Source organism: Excalfactoria chinensis, chromosome Z (genome assembly GCF_039878825.1).
Source record: "Excalfactoria chinensis isolate bCotChi1 chromosome Z, bCotChi1.hap2, whole genome shotgun sequence".
Taxonomy (NCBI): Eukaryota; Metazoa; Chordata; class Aves; order Galliformes; family Phasianidae; genus Excalfactoria; species Excalfactoria chinensis.
The window spans coordinates 15,275,171-15,290,598 of record NC_092857.1 but is presented as its reverse complement, the minus strand read 5'-3'; the positions used below and the strand labels follow the sequence as shown (position 1 = coordinate 15,290,598).

The window sequence follows — 15,428 nt, the reverse complement described above, 5'->3', positions numbered from 1 at the left end:
TTTTGATTCAGAAGAGGAAAAAAATATACAGGGATAAATACTCATCTTTACAGAAGGGATAGAAGTGGTTTCACAGCAACTATTTGAGTAAGATAAATGACAAACAATGCAATCAATTTGTCATACACGGAAATCTGAATGCTTATACCAGCATTAAATACTTGAAGTCACCAGGCTGAACACTCAGGTCAACAAAAAATATAATTATTTTCAGCAGGACATGTTGCAAGTTTCAGAACTTCAGAAGCTGGTGAAAGAAAAGATTGTGAGCAGTTGATAAACAACCATCAGACATCTTAAATGCAGCACTTGTTACCTAGCAACTCTAACTGAAATTTTGAGATCTGAAGATAAGGATCAAGCCATTGTGGTTAAGTCAGTATTAGCTACAAAACACAACTATAAGCTAAGTCATTACCTTTGTCATGAAGACAGACTCACAGAATGGCTTGGGTTGGAAGGGACCTCAAAGATCATCAAGATAGTACATTCTTTGAGGATGCCACATTTTCACACATACAGCTACCTGCCTTCACACATTGCCAGTGTTTCAATTCCTTCTTTTGAAGTCTTATCAGCAAAAAGACAACTTCAATCACTTGTGCTTAGAAAACTTAGGATTTGTTATAAAGTTTTATGAGGAATTAACTGTCTTCAAAACAAGATCTGTTTGACTACTGTGAGACAGTTAAAATCTTTTTTTTTTTTTTCTTTTCCTGGAACACCATACTCTATTCAGGACTATTTTCTGAATCACAAAGACTCTGGTTGTAGCATGTTATGCAGCTACAGTCCCAGCTTTCAATCAGTTTTCCTTCCTATCATCCCCTACATGCCAAGAGATTTAGCACCTGACTAAGTGTGTAACACTTCTTCAACATATGGAACAGAGCTTCCCAGAGATGTTTACAAAAGAGGAAACACTTTTAGCCTAGACCAACAACTTATCAGAACTTATGAACTTATCAGTTCATACCTTTGGTTCTGTATTACTCCTTAGCCCCTAGATTCTTTCCTCACTATTCTAGGCTTGTATTTGATTAGGAATTGCATTTAGGACCAGAGGAAAAAAGCTTCCATAAAGTCTGGTATGCTCATTTCTGAAAAAAAAAAGGACTGGTTTCAAACAATTAACATTCTCGAATGGAAAAACTACTTTGTCAGAGAATTCCTGATCATCTCTAATTTGACTCTAAGTAACTTATAAAGCAATATGAAAGTAATTACATTAGCTATGAATACAGCATTTCACAAACAGAAGGCAATAAATTAGAGACTGCTGCAGCAAAGCCTGACAAAAGCTGGCAGCATTTGAAAGTCCTGCTTCATGTTGCATTTCCCAGGAGACACTGATTATTTTCAGAGAACAACAATCAAGTATCGTTTCAGAGAACTTTTCCTCACGCTCCATTTTAGGTTAAAACATGACAACTTTTGACAAAAACTATTTGGCATTTCTAATTTCAAGTTCATAAGCTTACAGAGAATATACTCTAAACTTTGTATTCTGGATCACGACAAATCAAAGTCAATGCCCTGCATGAGTCAAGTATAAAAAATGTGGTACGACTAAGTATTATGCTTATTAAGCAATTCTTAGGGCAACTGTCACAAGAAGCTACACAGCCAATGTTTACCCTTTCCTCTGCTGAAATAGCCCAGGCTTGACCCATGTCAGAGTCTGAATTAAGAACTGTAACAAAAACCACAAGTTCTAAAAGGGTAGGAATTTTCTTAACTCTAAACTAACAGTATAATAAGTTTGTAAAATATTCTCCTAGAATAAACTTTAACACAGTGGTCTCTAAATCCTCTAAATGTGGCTGTTAAAAGAGTAACAAAAACACAGCATAATCAACTACTGCAACAACTTCATTTTTCTTTTATTCCTATCATCTTAAAGCAAACAGAAAAATCCTAAATCCCAACAGCATTGAAGCACTTATCCTAACATTTAGCTTTTTAATAACTTGCAGGCATTTTACAGGAATTGAGATGGAACAGAACACCCACAGCTCTGTCATTCTCCACATTAGCACAATTTATGGCAGAAGAAATGTTAATAGTCATCAATGTGAGCCACCTCAACAGCACATAGCTCAGCATTAATACCTCCATTCCAAAATAAAAATTTTAACTGTATCTTGAAAAAGGGGAACATAAAAGCATCAGAGATCAGGAGAAAATATCAAGTCTGAAGCTTTGCTGTATTTAAAAAGAAAGTACATTTCTGAAGAAATTCCTTCCTTTCTTTTTAATACAACTTGCAGAAATTCAAATTCTGAGTTATAACAATTCCTATTTGCTGACCCTTTAATTGTTGTTTCATGTTGCTAAAACTGCTTTCTTTGATGATCTGTAGAAGAAATAGACCACACACTGGACAGATATGGCTTCAGATAAAACAACAGAGTAAACATCTTCGGAACATTTTTGTCCTGTATAATAAGAAATGTGATCTGCCAAGACAAAACAAAACCCTATAAAAAAACAAAAAACAAATCAAACACACAAAATTCCACCATGATCCCACCTTATCTTTATAAAACAGCACATTTTCTGGATGGATGACACAACAACCAGACATCAGTTAAAGAAACTTAACTTATACATAAGTCAGAGAAGGCGGTTATAATACACTTTCATAGATAAATGCAAAGAAGTGCCAGCAGCTGAGAAGATAAATTAAGAAATTGTTAAAGTTTTTTATGTTTGGGGCTACTTAACATTTGCAAAAATAATATAAAATGATGAAAGTTACCTCATATTATATGTCCTTTAAAGCATCAGTGAAGTTGCATCACAAATTGAGCTGAAGCGCTACCTGACTGTTATGATTAGAACAATAAGAAAATGGTCACAAGCTCATTTGTAGCCAGTTCTCAGCTCAAAGAGTGTGCAGTGGTGAATGCATGAGAGAGTTCCCTGGGCCAAATACTATTAGGTGGGATGTAATTTTTATAAACATTTATCTTCTATTCAACTTAATAACTAGGACTAACAGACTTTATCCTACAAGCAACGCCCGAAATTGGTATAATAATAACTGGACAAAATTGCCAAAGGTTACAAAATTAATAAATGGGGGCTGATCCCAGCTAGTTTCCAAGAGGTACTCTATGAAGTAAATAAATATGTTTATTATCAAGACAATTTCATGATATACTTTAAAGTCTTCTTAGCAGCAAAAACAGTATTAAAAGTTCTGCAATGTGTAATTGTCTATTTTGAAAATCAAAAGACTGGAAGATAAAACAAACTACTAGCTCAAAAATTTATGTCACAACACAATACAAACCCAACCCTAAATAGTACTGAAATTAATAAATTATGGTGTTAAAAAAACAACAACAATTTACACATTGTGGGCTGGCTTTATTTCATGCATATTTAGTTCAAAAGAAAAGACTTGAGTAAGTGCTAACAGAGCAGGAAAATATTATCTGCAGATAACACGCATCTACTGAGTGTTATCTAGACGCAGACCTTAAAGTGTTTGTTAAACAAAAATCTTTGTCAATATAGACCTTCCAGCTATTTAAAATATTTTTAATTTTAAAAGACACTAACATCCCTGGAACTGTGCCAGGTTAAGCATCTGCACTACTGAATATAGCCTACTTTCAAAACGAAGCCATTAGGCTGTTTCCTGAAACAGGATGCAGTTGTCTACAGAGTGCATGTATATTTATTTTACTATAAAAATGCTTATAAATCAAGAAATCCCACCCTTCCATACTTTGGACAACTAAGTCTTTTAGAGAGTTAATAACATGGATAGCAGTAGATAAAAAAAGCCTAATATCTCATTGTTCATGTGAAAAAATAAAACTTAATGTGGCTTTCATTGAACAAATCAAATAATGGGAGAAGTGGTTTTATTTTTACTGTGGTCACTGTCTTAAGATAAAGTTCTATTTATGTCTGCAACTTTTATCTCCATATTGTAATGCATGTTCTTAAACAGGTAACAGACACCAGATTATTAAATCACTTCTATTGTTTGTTGCCAAAAAAATCCAAATGAAAACTAGGCACCTCGTTTTATAAACCTTACCCATATATTCATGTGGCTCATAAAAACTGAAATAGTTTCCATGCTAATTCATCACAACAGTCATTGGCAAGACACATACCTTGTCACCAACCCCATCTTCTTTCTCCCACCCCCCAAATTCTGAATTTCCCAAAGAGCATTTGGAAAGACAACTGAAACAGACGCACTAAGCTTCACAATCTGTCAGGCATCTACTGTCACATTAAAGAGAAAACTGTTACTCTAAGAAGTCAAATTTCTGAAAGATTGTTTCAAACATTTCACAGAAAGCCTCTAATAGATGACCCCATTTCACAACCCTTCTTTTTAAGGCATGGTAAATGAGTTCCTAAGAAGACCACGTATAGTTTGGCTGTCTTGAATGGAGAATTCTCTATTTGTAATACTGTTTTCAAACATTTGAGCAAAAATAAAGAGTCTGACATAGTTTTCTGCTTCTTATTTTATTAGCGTTTTGTACACATTTCAGAACATTAAGCTGACAATCTGCCTTAGAGTAAAGAATAAGCAGCTTTGGGGACTGAGATCTGTTTCTGGTACTGCTGGAGGTCCAGGGTGTAACTTGCAAAACCAGTCAGCTCTAAATCTCAGCATCCCATTCATCTTTACCATAGAATAGATATCCATTCATGTGGTGAGAAGAAACACATAGTATAAGAAATACTATCAAAAACTTAAATTACATGTCACAGTACATCTGCACACAGCATTCAGAAAGAGAGGACTTTTAATGTCATTTTGATGTCACTCGGAAGGGATACTGTGAAATGAAGCCACTGTTGTCAATCCTCTTCAGAGCTAGATTCATCCTCCTGGTCAGAGAGCTCAGCCACAGGGAAGCGCAGGATGGCCGCTACCCCTGTCAGCTGGCCAAGCTGCTCACCAGATACATGAAGGCTGGAGAAAATGCGCACTGTGCCCATGTTCTCCCGTACACTATCTACCAATTTAACATATCGGGCACGTGTAGCCACATCTTGGTGCCGGAAAAGCTCATCACTGATCAACAAAGTATCAATGGCCATTGCTTCATTGGCCTTTTCCACATGTTTTAGGCCATAAAAAGCCCGGTCAGGCTCATGCTGCAACATTTTATAGAAGTCATCTAAGGCTTTGACCTCACCAGCAGCCTTGGTGTCAGAGAGACGGCTAGTTACAGCTGGGTCACAAAGTGCCTCCTTCAGTGCATACTTATGTCCTGATGATGAATGTACCTGGAGTAAACAAAATCAGAGATTCTTTCTTTAATACAAAGTACAGTACTCTTGATTAGCCAATCACAAATAGCTTCCACAATACACACTTATCTTGATAATAATCCATTTGTGTCTTCCTTCAAGTCTTTTCTTAACTCTTTCCTTCTTCTACAATACAAAGCTCAACCTAAATCCGCAAACTGTATTTTAAGCGTATTTAAAAAAATGGTTTTCTTCAGAAACAACCCTAAAAAGGCAAGCTGTTGTTAACCATACTTAAGGCAGAAGCATCTCAAACTACTGAGAAAACTTAAGAAAACTTAACCCACTTTATTTTACAACATACAAGAAGAATATGACCCCTTAAGATTGAAGTCATACAGCACAAATGTGTCAAGTCTAGTGTAACTGCATATTTCTATGCTTGCTTTCACAGATTATCATTTTCCTGTATATGCAAGAGCAGGCTTCTTAGTGTAATTTAAGACTACCAAATTTTATGACCACTAAGAATTGGACCATCCCCATTCTGAAAGCACAGATTAGGCCTGCAACAATTCTAAAGTGACAAAAGAATCCTTATGAAAAGGAAAACTTACTTTTCAATCTGTCTTTGCCTATTTCAGTGGAAGGCAAAAATGAACAGACAAACATAAACAATAAAAAACCCCAACCAATTATTAGAATCAAGAATAAGAAGAAGTGTTATGGTCTACACAATCTATAACTAACAGCAACATTAACTAACCTATACCACTTCCCTTCCTCTATTAAAACCTTCAGAAAGCTGCTACTAAACGTATGTGTTATATAGCATGGCTGTTTAACACTATAGTTAAACTGATTTTCAATTTATATTTCACTTTTAATAGTACATTACATAGACACTTAAAGCCAATATTTTCTCTACTTCATGCTAAATTATCCAAGGAAAGAAAAACCCCTGAATGTTGCCTAACTACTTTATAACTTGAGAGGCATGATAATATGCCCTATGATGTTGTAGTAGAAAGTTATTTTCTCCAGTATTGGTATTATTTCCCCATCCTCCTTGTATTTCTTTTCTGTTAACACAGAAGGCAGCTCTTAATCCACTTTTTAAACTTTGTAAAAACAATGTATCTCCTTACCTGTAAAAACTTGGATCTGTTCTCCAGTAAAAGCTTGTTGTCAGTTTTAACTGCCTGCTGGAACATGTAATCACAGAACTGCTCTCGAACGAAGCCTGGGCTGGCCACCAGTACACACTTCACCACCTCAAAGTTGATGTGCCGCTGGATGGCCTGCACAACCTGTTCATAAAACCTCTCTAGGGCCCGGTCATGCTGGCTGCAGTTCCCTTTCCGTTTGCGGGGGATGTTCACTTCCACCTTGGCACGAGTGAGGGTCATGCTGGGGGTAACCAGGCAGACATGAGCCAACCCCTCCTGCATGACCACGGCTGCCACATCAGCGCTCCATGCCGGGTCACAGGCTTGCTCGATGCGCTCCAGCACCACACTGTCCCACTGTTTCTTTGCCAGCGTGAACTGCCGGTTGGGCTCCAGCTCGATGGTGTGGTAGGCCCCCATCTTGACGTACTCATTCTCCTGGATGTTGGTGCCTTTGACCCGCAGCTGGCAGGCCTGCGAGTCGAAGTCGATGGCCTCCACACAGAGGGTAAGGGTGGTGCGGATGCGGTTGCTGCCCACGCTGCCCGTGGACGACTCGGTCTGCACTTTGCGAATGGTGGAGGCCCGCAGGCTGTCACCCACCTGCAGCAGGTTGTAGGTGTGCCACATGTCCTCGGGCTCCTCGGGGATCAGCGTCACCTGTCCCGCATTGTCCTTCTCCAGGTCCTTCCTCACCAGCTTCATCCTGCCGGCGCCGTCCCCACCTTCTCTTCAGCAGCGGAGGCAGCGGCCCAGCCTGTCTGCTCGCCCCGGGAGCCCTGGCGGCGGGGCCAAGCAGGACGTACTCGCTACTGACCGGTCAGCCAGGGGCCTATCCCCGACCGCGGACGAGACGCGGCCCCGCGGCGAAACCTGAGCTCCCCTCAGGAGCAGCAGTCCGGCTCCTGCAGGCCCCTCAGCCACCCCTTCGCCTCACAGCGTGCGCATGCGCAGCGCCTGCAGCCTCCCCAGGCGCATGCACCGAAGCCGTCCTACGGGGAGCCAGCAGAAAGCGCGCGGCCGGCAGCCTTTCTGCGCGGCACGCATGCGCAACGTCCTCCACACGCCGCCAACTCAGCCATTAGGAGCTGGCGCATGCGTACGGCGCTAGCGCTCAGCCGCTCTTGGCAAGAGCGGTCGGTACGTGCCTGACACACAGGCTGAGCAGCCTCCGGTCTGTCGTGGAAAAGTGGGGGTAGTGCTGGTGGTGCTCCGTGCTGTGGGGCGGGACAACTAAGTTCTACAGGCATGTAGGTATGGAAAGTCACGGGTACAGATAAAGGAGATAAGTACAGCTAAATAGCAGATTTCGTTGCTGTGATAAGTGAGCACTGTGGTACTTCAGAATCACATCGAACAGGCTATGGAATCTTAACGTCTGCTAGGGCATAAAAACGGTGACTAGAGATATGACATTTACAGACAGCAAAGAAAACGAGTCCAAAGTAACACTAAGCCCTGAACTGTTAGTTTGACTTTAAAAAGGGCATAAAGGTTTTGGTTAAACTGTTGCTAACTTTTTTTTTTTCATACAGCCTACCTCCAGTTGTGCTCAAACACACACAAAAACTTGAGCTCCTTCCTGAACCTCGTGTTTGTGGTCAGAATGAGACAGCTCTCAGAACTGTCAGAGATGTAACATAAAAAGCTTGGTGTTCTGATGTTGACAACTCAATTTGCAGCTTGGACTGATTTAACAAACCAGAAATAATATAAAAACTAGCGATACAGTTGTGCAAATTCTGCTAATTTTGAAATAGCGTGGTGATGCTGAATGCTGTTTTAGAAGGAATGTTGCAGATTTATTAAAAACGAGGGAAAACTGAGAAGGATGGAGACTGAAAGGATGTGTTTGTATGACAAAGAGATTGAAAAGTGAAAATACTTCATAAAAGAGAGAAGTTATTTTTCTTTCTAAGTTTATCAGGGCAACTGGAGCAAATAAAGTGAGTTTTGAGTGTCTATACCTCAGCCATAACTGAAAGGCAAGAAATATCCTAATAACAGTTTTAAATTTGCTGCCTTCCCCTTGGTTAAGGGGAACTTTATGGTTTCCTTTAGTTTTTTAAGACAATGTTTTTTACAAGGAAAATAAGAAGGATTTAATGAAATACAAGATTCGTGTTAGCAAGTCATATCTCCCATTATGGTGTAATTCATGTGAATAATGTGAATTTCTCTAAAGTGTCTGGCACTGGTCACTGATTAGAACAGGACACTGAACTCATATCTGGCCCAGTGACATGTATTCAGTGTTCCTAATCTTGATGCTGATGTAAAAACAACTTTATCAGATATTACATAACAGGATTTATTTATGAGACCTCAGTCTCTCTTCCTATGAGTACACATGCTGAACTGTTTGCATGAGTACTTTCACAGAAGGAAACTGGACCACCCAAGGGAATAAAACATAAGCACACACATAACTATTTGTTTAATTTGGGCTTGTGCATACTCATAATTTGTATTAACGTTTTGTGGCTTAGGTGGAGACTGCATTTAGCTTCTCCTCAGGAATTCATTTCATTTGACTATATAAATGCTATACTTATGGTGAGTTTTCTTTACATTCTTTGTACTTAGGAAATTGCAAGGGTAGACCTCATGCTATTCTTTCAGTAAAAATATCTACAGTGTATATTAGCATTCCACATTGGTATTTATTTTTCTTCCTTTACTGCCTTGTTTTTACAAACTTTTTTCCACTTGTTGGTTCTCATTTAATTTACAGTAGCATCCTTACATCCTTAGAAATGCCACACATTTCAGAGTTTGCAAGTTGGAACTTAGTACCTATAAAAAATAAGTATTCAGACCATGGACCAGGTGACTTATTGCCAAGCACAAATGCTGCATAAAAGTAACAACTAAACCAATAAACAGACAATAAAGTTACCTCTCAGCATATTGATTTGTTGCTGTAGAGGCATTTTGAGATGAGCTTAATTACCTTCTCAAATAAATGATGAGATTTTATACAGTTGGGAACAATGTTCCACAAGTATTTAGTAGCAACTGTAAACTTAAATGGCGCTCTCCAAAATTAGCAAGCTCACTGTCGCTCAGAAAGGAAAACATCTATTAAATGAATATGCCCTGCCTACTCTGGTGAAGAGTAATTACTGAATACTGTTATTTGTTTGAGTACTTGGGAAAAAGCAGCAGAAGAAAAACAACATCTCCAAAAGTTTAAGCACATATAACTAGGTTTGTAAGTGCGTACTAATCTTGTTCATATTACAAAGAGCTATGAAGTTAACCTCCCTGGAGTCATGTTTTAAATTTTATAGTGTTTTTCCAGTCTTGGTAAAAAGCTAAGTCTAGATGTCACATCTGAGTTCTTTCTGTTTATCACTTTAAAAAAGTAATAACGGATACTAATAATTGTAGCAATTTGTCATCCATTTTAACTGCCTTTCTGAGTGCAGTGCAAAACAAGAATGGTGGCAAGCAAATACTTTTACGGGTATTATAAGGCACTGAAAACATTTGAGACACGCAGTCCCGTATCTTCAAGTTTTGATCATCTACCTTATGAAAAAGGGATGTATTTTAGTCAAGGACACGTAATGTTCCTATGCCACCCAACCCAATTTACCACCTGCCCCCAACACTTTCATTATAGGTAGAATCATGCAAAAACATTGAAGTCAAAAGGACAAAAAGAACTAGTGAGAAAGATTATCCAATTCAGGGGGGATCTCTGCTGAGCGATTTATGGATGCTATTGTTGTAAGAGCAACTGAAGATGAATGTAGAGAGTAAAACTGGTAAAAATCAGTTTTCGTTCTTTTCCCTCATCCAATGTCCTGCTTATGCAGTTTTAGGACTCCTTCCTTTTCTGTGGAAATGAATTTCTACAGTTATGTACTGGTATTTTGAATTAGAAAGACAAGCACAGTACTCTTACCTAATACCAACAACATGATTATCACCCACTGGAGATAGCAAGATAAGCATAACTGAAGAAGTATCAAAAGTAATGGAACTCCTTTGGCTAGGCTTCTTCCTTCATCTTCTTTTGACGTGAACTTGTGGAAATTGCAGCAGATCCCTACTGAAACCACATACACTGAAGCCCAGTGAAACAAACCTTAATCAACTCTGACAAGTGTTAGTCCAACTTCAACAATACTTGCAGTGAAGGAGATTATGGAGGTGTTTTTTAAGTAGCCTACTTTAGCAATTCTGTCAATACCTGATGAGTACTAAAATTCTTCTGAATGTTCTCTTATTTATTTATTTATTTATTAGTTAATTCTTTTTTTTACCCAATAGGTTACCTTGTTCTTTGTTGGATGAAGAAAACCAAGTGCATAAAAGCTTCATATTAGTCTTTATATATTGGATATGTTGGTTTATAGAGTGACTGCTCTCACGAAAGAAAAGAAACATTGACATTTGGAAAAATATTCATATATAGTAGTACTCTACTAAAAACATAGATTTGAAACACTCAACAGCTTGCCCTTTACTCTCTCCTGCATAAATGAGCCTAATTTGTTCAGTCTTTCTTCACTGATTGCATTTCCTCAACTCTTATCACAGAACTGTAGGGACTGGAAGGGACCTCTGGTGATCCCCTACTCCAATCCCTTGCTAAAGCAGATTCTGTACGTAGGAAAGAGCCCAGGTAGGTTTTGAATATCTCTAGAGAAAGAGACATCACAGTCTCTCTGGGCAGCCGGTTCCAGTGTTTTAATGACCAAGTATAATGACCAAAATAAACAAGTTTTTCCTCATGTTTGTATGGAATATCCTGTGTTCCAGTTTGTGCCCACTGCCCCAGGGCCTGTCACTGGGCACCACTGGAAAGAGCCTGGCTCTACCTGCTTGACACTCACTCTCTAATTATCTATAAGGATTAATCACATCCCCCATCAGTCTTCACTTTTCCAGTCTCAACAGTCCCAGGTTTCACATCCTATCCTATCCTTCACATCCTATGGCGTTACTCCAGGCCCCTAATCATTTTTGTGGCCCTTCACTAGACTCTTTCTGTAAGATTTTTGTCTTTTTTGAAGCTCAGACCTAGACACAGTATTCCACATGTAGCCATCATGTGGGCAGAGTAGGGGGAGGTGGGATGGGGTGGGAAACTCTACCTCAACATGCTGACCGTGCTCTTTTAAATACCCTAAGGATACCATTGGCCTTCTTGGCCACAAGGACGCATTGCTAGCTCATGGTCAACCTGTTTTCTACCAGGATTCCCAGGTCCTTCTCTATAGAGTTCCCTTCCAGCAGGTTGTCCTGAAACTTGTAAAGATACACACCATTATGCCTCCCCAGGTAAAGGACTTCCCCTTGTTGAATCTCGAAAAGTTCATCTCCACCCAACTTTCTAGCCTGTCCAGCTCTTGCTGAATGGCAACATAACCTTCTGGTGTGTTAGCCACTCCTCCTAGCTCCATATCATCATCATACTCGCTGAGGTTTCTGTCTTTCCTTTCATCCAGGTCAGGGTTGTGCCTGCTTATTTTCATTTCTTTGACTTCCTTTTCCTCTGAGTTTTTAGAGCACTGGGCAATACTGAGTTAACGAAAAACTCAACAGGCTTTAGATGTGGGCCCATACCAACCTCATGAAGTTGAAACAAGGCCAAGTGCAAGGTCCTGCACCTAAGTTGGGGCAATGCCAAACATAGATACAGGCTGGACAGAGAATGGCTTGAGAGCAGCTCTGAGGAGAAGGATTTGGGAGTGTTGGCTGATGAAAGACTCAATATGAGCCAGCAATGTGTGCTTGTAGCTCAGAAGGCCAATCATATCCTGGGCTGCATCAGGAGAAACATGACCAGCAGGTCGAGGGAAGTGAATCTGCCCTTCTATATCCTCTGTTCTCCTGGGACCCTACTTAGAGTGCTGTGTCCAGTTCTGGAGCCCCCAGCACAAGAAAGACATCAAGTTATTGGAACAGGTCCATAGGAAGACCATAAGGATGATCACCAGGATGGAGCACCACCCCTGTGAGGACAGGCTGAGAGCTGTGCTCTTCAGCCTGGAAAAGAGAAGGCTCCAAGGAGACCTTATAGTGGCTTTTAAGTACCAGGAAGGGGCCCACAGGAAAGCTGGGGAGGGACATTTTATAAGGGTAGGTAGCAACAGTTCAGGGGAAAATGGCTTTAAACTGTAAGACGGTAGATTTAGACTAGGTACTAGGAAGAAATTATTTATTGTGAAGGTGGTGAGATACAGGAACAGGCACGGCTGTGGATGCCCCCTCCCTGAAGGCATTCAAGGCCAGGCTGGATGGGGCTTTGAGCAACCTGGTGTAGTGGGAGGTGTCCCTGCCTATAGCAGGCAGTTCGAACTAGGTAATCTTGAATGTCCCTTCCAACTGAGATCATTCAATGATTCTGTGATAGTATTTGCTTTATTTTTCCCCTTCTAAGAAATAACATGTAATTAATTTGTATTTCTTATTATTCTACTATAATCTCCTTGTCCACATTTCTCTGACATTTTTTTCATTTATATATGATGTTCTCTCTTATTTACCTGAGACACTTCGAATCCTGTTCCTCATACCTGTAATGCCTTCTCTTTTTTTATAAGTGTATTCCCTTTCACACCAACTTCTAACAAATTTGGACAGGACCCATCCTTGAGCTGAACTCCCATCTGACAATGCACCTCTTTTTTTTTTAATCTTTACTTGTAAATTATCTATTGGTACTACAAGAGGAAACTGAAAATTTGAAAAAGAAGTGGCACACTAAATTGTTGCTAGTGAGTAAAGCAGACCTCTTTAAAGAATGACAAGCACACTTTGGTGAATATTGTTTTGTAGTACTAGTAATTACATCTATGAACGAGAGCTGAATATTGCATAGTGAAGAACTACATTCAGTTTCCCACATGTTCACATACCAGTTATTTCTTGCACAATAAGCACAGTGAAGAGGAAAAAAACCTTGTCTTGCCTTTTCCCCACTTGCTGCTGCCTGCATTTTGATTATTCTTATGAAATGGACTTCTTCCTCTGTACTGACTCAGGTTCACTGTGTTCTAGTTGCTAGCTCAAGAGCTGCTGGGGAGTTCTGTGTCAAAGTTTGTACGCACATGAGTCCCAGTATTGCCTTATACTCTTTCCCACTCCTTTGATTTCCCTGATTTCAGTTCCAAAGCATTACTACAGACATAATTACTAGGGGAGTGGGAAGAAACGTTTCTTGTCATACATGTTTTACTGAAAAAGAAAGTAAACCCTTAACAATAAATGAAACCCTAAAAGGCAATATTACATATTTCAGTTCCGGATGAACTCATTTTTCCTCAGGTTAACCGGACAGTTAACTGTTTCCTCTCCTTCCCCTTTACCACACATGATATCTTTGAATTAAGTAGGAGAAAAACAGAAAAGCTACTCAAAAAAATAAAATAAAGTAAAAAAAGTTTCAGGGTGCATTTCTTTTCCCAAGCCAGTGCCAATTACACTATTTTTTCTCACCCATTCATCTTCATCTAGCAGCACTTTTCCCCACATGGCTGCATGGTTGTTTTAGGAATCAGAGTTCCCAGACAAAAAACCCGAAGTAGTACCTCACAAAGTCCTGAAGTAGGGCTGGATGGAGCAGAGCATTCCCGGGGTAGGATGGCAGGGAAAGACCGAAGGACGGGGGGCAGGGGGAGCTCGATCTCTGGAGTGCCAAAACCCCATATTTTCTTCCCCCTCCCGAAGAAAGGGGGACTACTGTCCGAACCAGGGTTGTCAAAGTAATAGAGGGACTTTCCTCACCTGTCAGCATCCAGTAGGAGGCAGCCATGCCTGGGCTCCTGCGAGCCAGGGGCCGGGAGCCCGGGGCCGTGGTAGGAGCGATCGACGGGAGCGATCCTGCAACCGGCACGCCCGGCAGTGGCTGTACTGCGAGTGGAGTTCAGCGCTCTGCGCCTCCCGTCCGCCTCGCAGCCGAGTTAGGCATTTCCTGTTTGTTATTCAGTCTTTACGTTTTTTTTTTTTTTTTCCCTTCACATCAAGAGGAATTTTACTTCTCCCCCCACCAGCGCCGCGCACAACTTTCCTCCCACCTAAGCCACCAAAGACCTCTGGGCGTTGGAAACCACCCCCCTTCGCTTAACCCAGCGCTAAGATGTACAAATAAAGCCAACCCTATTCCTTTCTAAGCCTCCAGCTACAGCCGCTGGAGAGCAGAGCAGACCTTAAAGGGGCATCTGCCCGCTCGTAATTAATTAATAATGCCTCCCAATGGCCAACCCACTCTCAGTAGGGCAGGAGAGACCTGGGCATGCTTCATTGTCACCTCTCTACCCCGGCTCAGCAGAAGAAAAACACTGCTAATGTACAGGTTGTGTTCAGCTGGTTAAGTTTGATTTTTCTTACAGCCCTCCTTAAAAATGCCCCTTAGGTTTGGCTTTTTGAGTACAAGAGGAAGCCAACCACCCCCTCCCCATTCTCTACAGCTCTGGAGATGCAATAACTCTTCAGAGGACAATTTTCCCAAATCTTTATTCCTCTCTATACTATGCAGCAGGAAAATACCAGGCAGCTGCCTTTGCCCTTGTCTACTGGACATTTGCATGGCATTGCATTGCATCAGACTTTGTTAGTAAGGACTCTAGCCACACTGCCCAAGTTGCAGAAAGCAATGTTAAGAATGTGGAGAAGGAATATCTACCCACTGTAAGTAAAGATCAGGTTTGAGACTATTTAAAGGATCTGAAGGTGCACAAGTCCATGGGACCCAAAGAGGTCCATCTGCAGGTTCTGAGGAAACTGGCAGCTGAAGCTGCCAAGCCACAGTCCACATTTGGAGGGTTGTGACAGTCTGGTGAAGTTCTAACTGATTGGAAGAGAGGAAACATAACCCCCATTTTCAAGAAGAGAAAAAAAGAAAATCCAGGGAACTGCAGGCCAGTCAGCCTCATCTCCATGCCTGATGAGATCATGGAGCAGATCCTCCTGAAGGCCGTGCTAAGGCACATGGAAAATAAAGATGAGATGACTGGTGATATTCAACATGGCTTCACCAAAGGCAAGTCATGATTGAGAAACCTGGTG

At 40.6% G+C, this 15,428-nt stretch overlaps 2 protein-coding genes across 2 annotated transcripts in view; both read right to left on the bottom strand.

Annotated features, from left to right (window-relative positions):
- ITGA1 (integrin subunit alpha 1) overlaps positions 1 to 14,336 on the bottom strand; it is a 67,504-nt gene extending 53,168 nt beyond the window's left edge. Inside the window, exon 1 of the mRNA XM_072359192.1 lies at positions 14,148 to 14,336. Coding sequence (XP_072215293.1) covers positions 14,148 to 14,175 — 28 coding nt within the window. The 5' untranslated portion in view covers positions 14,176 to 14,336. The remainder of the gene's footprint in view (positions 1 to 14,147) is intronic.
- PELO (pelota mRNA surveillance and ribosome rescue factor) lies at positions 461 to 7,403 on the bottom strand. The gene is made up of 2 exons (XM_072360544.1): positions 6,384 to 7,403; positions 461 to 5,271 (listed from the first exon to the last, which is right to left on the bottom strand). The coding sequence occupies exons 1-2, from the start codon at positions 7,107 to 7,109 to the stop codon at positions 4,840 to 4,842; spliced, it is 1,158 nt and encodes a 385-aa protein (XP_072216645.1). The 5' UTR covers positions 7,110 to 7,403; the 3' UTR covers positions 461 to 4,839.
- Positions 14,337 to 15,428: the final 1,092 nt, after the last annotated feature.